At 30.3% G+C, this 4,763-nt stretch overlaps 1 protein-coding gene across 1 annotated transcript in view; it reads left to right on the top strand.

Moving 5' to 3' along the window:
• The window catches only part of LOC108575497 (progestin and adipoQ receptor family member 3), a 9,089-nt gene extending 6,706 nt beyond the window's left edge, over positions 1–2,383 (top strand). Inside the window, exons 4-8 of the mRNA XM_017938316.1 lie at positions 180–336; positions 455–607; positions 960–1,239; positions 1,841–2,008; positions 2,303–2,383. Coding sequence (XP_017793805.1) covers positions 180–336; positions 455–607; positions 960–1,239; positions 1,841–1,983 — 733 coding nt within the window. The 3' untranslated portion in view covers positions 1,984–2,008; positions 2,303–2,383. The remainder of the gene's footprint in view (positions 1–179; positions 337–454; positions 608–959; positions 1,240–1,840; positions 2,009–2,302) is intronic.
• Positions 2,384–4,763: the final 2,380 nt, after the last annotated feature.

The following is a 4,763-nucleotide window of genomic DNA, read 5'->3' as shown; positions in this document are numbered from 1 at the left end:
TCATTGAACATCTCGTAATTACATTTTACACACGATAGTGCAAGAATACATTTGTATAAAAATTCAACAAGATTTTCCCATCTTCAATTACCACGTAAATAATAATACCAATGAAGAGCAACACTTTGCGTGTTTTATTCGTGGAAGTAATTGAAGGAAAAAGCAAAAATTTATTTCAGTATATTCTGGTGGACGAACGAAACGGTAAATATATGGAGTCATATATTTGGGTGGATGTTATTTCTTGGTTTGACCCTGTACGATCTTTGTCTACTGAATATTCACGCACCCCTTGGTGACAAAGTGATAGTAGCTCTCCTTCTGATTTGTTTTCAGGTAATATTGAAAATTCTTCTTTAACCACTCTAATTCAAATACACGCTTCGTTATTATCTTGGAGTAAAATCTCGAACAAATTCTACGTTATAAAAATGAGTAAAATTAATCGTTTCAGGCATGCATGATATTGTCCTCGGTGTATCACACGTTTTCCTGTCGAAGTGAAAAAGATTACTGGTGCTTTTTATCCTTCGATCTGTTTGGCATCGCTCTGAGCCTCCTGTCTATATACATGTCCGGAGTTTATTACGCTTTTTGGTGTCACAAGGTGAGAAAATTGCATAATTGAATTGCCATTCAGGGAATCTATTATGAATTTCAGATTTCTTCGTTTCAAGCGACTATTTCGTGCATTCATTTCTTTCATCCTGATTCCCATCATTGCCAGTTAAATGCATTGTTGTTCTGCCAGCTATATTCCGTTTGATATACTGTTCGAGTAAAGTAATTCAGAACACTTGTTATTTATACCTAATTAAACACTCTGGTGTAATTTGTCCATTTGAATTTAAAATTCTGTTGGAGCACAAAACATGTTAAAGTATATACTTATATGTTACTCATATAGAGAAGAAGTTATTTTTTAACATTAATCCTAAATATTCGTTGTTTTCATGCAGGAGTTGCAGAGATTTTACTTGATAACCGTATTAGCAATTTTTATATTTGCAATGATTTTGCAAATACCAAAGCTGAATGTTAACGGAAACGTCAAGCTAGTCGTGTTTGTTGGTTGGGCAGCTTATGGAGTGCTGCCAACGCTGCATTGGAGTATTGCTATGGGTGGCATGGACAACCCGATCGTTAGAATGTTACTTCCAAGGGTACTAGGAATGTATGTGATTAGTGGTGCAGCATTTGCTATTTATTTGAGCAAAATACCGGAACGCTTTTGTCCAGGTAATTGTACTAATCGCTTCAGATAAAGATTATTGCGGTACATTTAAACGAGGAAACGGAATGAGACCTGTTGTAAAAGAGGCGATAACATTTGAATAAATTCTTCACGCTACGCTCGTACTCAACTCATTTCTGAAGAAAAACATTGGAAAAGGTTGATTAAAAGAGAAAACGATCAGAAACGGTATTACAGCGTTTCAAACGATAAACTGTTCTATTAATTGTAAATTGTTAGAGTGTCTAGTTTCACGAAGTAATAATTATGCATTAAAAATAAAAAAAAGGCCTCGTATGTTTTATTTTTTTCTACGTAAAGTATGCATATTCTTAACGTTCCAACCGCATAACTTACGCTTTTGACGTCAACTCACGTACTAATGGAAATAAAAGGCATAAATCTGCATTAACGTAGTATAGCAGGTGTTATATAATACTTTTATCAAGTGTTGTATCAATTATAGTTTATATTTTGTTTTATTCCAATTATGAATATTGACGAACAAACATTTGTTGATATAGCAAGCAACAACAGCAGTAGCTAAATTTATCGTGAATTTGTATGGATATATGTAGCATTGCAAAGAGTACGATTTTATTAAAGGTTGGGTGGATTATATTGGATCTTCTCATCAATGGTGGCACGCGTTGGTAGTATTGGCTCTTTACTATTGGCACAATACTGGAATGCTTTACGTGGAATACAGAATGAACCATGGTTGTCCAAGCAATGTGAAATTATTATGACAGACGGAGACTGACGATCATCCAGGTACGAAATATATTGAATTACATATTACATTGTACACATGTAACGATAATAATAATTAATTAGCAACAGTAATTATCATTTTATATCATTTTGTTTCAATTGGACACCTTGTAGATATTTATTTTACAGACAGTAGTATTCATAAATAAAAAATAGTAATCGTAAAATGAAAACAATTGATTAAGTTTGTTTTTAAAATTTTTAAGTTGTTCAGTTTCCTGCTGCATTCAAATACAATTATTTAATTAAACTAATTATATATCATGATACAGCATACACGTGTAAATATTTCAGGCCATGGTTTTATTATGGAATGTGCTTGTGCAATGGAATTCAACGTTTGGTCGTCAGAATATTACAACAAATTACCATTTTATGCTATCGAAAGGAAGACAAGTTGCGTAATCGAGAATCCAATACAAGCATATCTTCGACGAACGGCCTAATTTTATAAAGTGCAATGCATTTTGACATTAGTAATTTTTATTTATTTTGTATTTATAAACTTTGAATGGACATATTGCAACTCCTTTTTTTTTCTTTCTTTATTTTAATTACGGAGAAACAACCTTTTCAAGCATTTATTTTATTCCTACGTAGTGAAAGATATTATGTTATTCGATTCTTCGATATTTCTTTTAAGGACATAAGGAAAACTGCTCCGCAAATGTTAAACAGCGACACGCCGTTTTTGTCAACTGCTGATAAAAAGTGAATATATATACTAAGATTGTATTTACATATGTATACGTCGATAGCGAAAATCGTTAACTTTACGTACAATTTGTTCGATAGATGTTCGATAATAGCATTTATAGAGACAGAATTACCTTTACAATTGCATGCTATCGAATAACATTTGTGTAAATTACGTCGCAAGTTGAAGTAATTTTAGCAATACGATTCTACACTTTGACTTTAAGCAATATCTGAGATTTTGTAAATAGGAAGATACCACTTGTTGAAATACGAAAGTTTTATACAAAAAGATGTAGAAATAAATTTGAACGCATATATGAATATTTTCCACTTTTAGATCAAATATATTTGAACTATCTTCTTTTTAAATAGTGCATAAAAGATTCTAATTTTAGAATGTTTGCAATCTATTGCAAAATTAATAACAATTCGTTTGTAGTTACTTGTTTCTATTTATCATACGTACGATAAACATTTTGTTACCTTAGATTTATTATTAATAGATCCAATATGTGCAGTTATTGTAATTAGAAAACTAAATTAATATGTACATTTGATTGACGAGCCATTGTGCAATAGTAAGTTACACGTAAAAACTGAGAAAATTAAATATTTGCAGAACTACAATTAGTATATTTTAGTACATATAAACATTGTTTTCACTTCAGTTAAATGTAAACAAAATACTGCATTACGTAACTATTTTACGTAAGTACTTTGTATTGTATAATACATATCATAGACAATTATAGAAATATATTTCGTATTTATAGATAAAATGACCAGTGATGAGCCACCCGCGATTCCGCTAATTATTTACTTGAGGTCCAAACGTTTGTTGCGTTTAGCACGAATTTATGAAATAATTTTCGAAAAGACTGTATGATTGCAGTATAGATAATATGATAAAAGGAGTAGTATTGGTAATAGCAGCTGAGAGTAAAAATGTATTCGTTATTACCCATGTTGAAAATAAAACATTCCACCCTGTAAATTAATAAATTAAGTTTTTAACCCTCTGCCAAAGAAAAGGTTGCTCATTACTGGTTTAAACTGTTACAATCAAAATTGAATTATTAAAAAAATACAAATTTTTATAACGACTTTACGTAAATTCAGATTTATATATCTAAATGCAGTGATTATAAGAGAAAATTGTTATTCGTTCCAACTGTTAAATAAAATTGTTACCCAAAATGATATTGTTTATTAAATTATTTATTTTCCCTAGCAATAATATTTATTTAGGTAAAGAAACTGATCTTTTAAACACGAACTAATACGTATAATATAACACGGCAAGTAAAATCACAGACGAAGTACAGAACGTATTTTTGTGTCCAACGTTCTGAAATACCGATCGTGTGAAAAATCAGAGATTTTGTTGTGCCTTCTACGGTATAAAGAGGGGAGTTGAGGGAATGTATACAATCCAACCGTGAAAGATGGTAACGTTTACAGATGTAAAAGACTCTCCTTTGTTAAATTCATATATAAAAATATTTACATATATTGGATTGACAGCAGTTTTTCTTCATACCTTTATTAGTATTAGTATAATACAAATTTAATAATATAATACAAATAAAATTAGTATTAGTAAGCCTTAAATAGTATTATCTTACGCTTTAACTTCATAAAACAGCTTCATAAATTAATTTTGCAATGAATTAACCATTGCATTCGATAAATTAGACGAAATTTGTTAATACTATTTATTAACAATTAGAAAAATTAATGTTCTTTGCGTATGAATTACAGATGGACCTTCTAGGACCCCATAAAATACAAGGAAAGGACTTAAACATCAGGAAACACGAAGAAATGCAAATAATTATGAATAAATCATTTATTTATTGTAAAATTATTGTTTAAAATGTATATTACAAAAGTTTACAATATACCAGTATTGTTTTGCAGCATTTTACACTCTATTTACTGCTCCCTTACACTCCAAATCCATTTGTTTTTGCAAAAAACCTATTGTTTAAACAATTTTCCGTTGCAAAAGTGTATAAATTAATGGCAGAAACCACCAGGAATGCGTTTCCATCGA

This window comes from Habropoda laboriosa, unplaced genomic scaffold (genome assembly GCF_001263275.1).
Source record: "Habropoda laboriosa isolate 0110345459 unplaced genomic scaffold, ASM126327v1 scaffold269, whole genome shotgun sequence".
Taxonomy (NCBI): domain Eukaryota; kingdom Metazoa; phylum Arthropoda; class Insecta; order Hymenoptera; family Apidae; genus Habropoda; species Habropoda laboriosa.
Note: the sequence above shows the minus strand (reverse complement) of the source record. Positions and strands in the feature narration are given on the sequence as shown.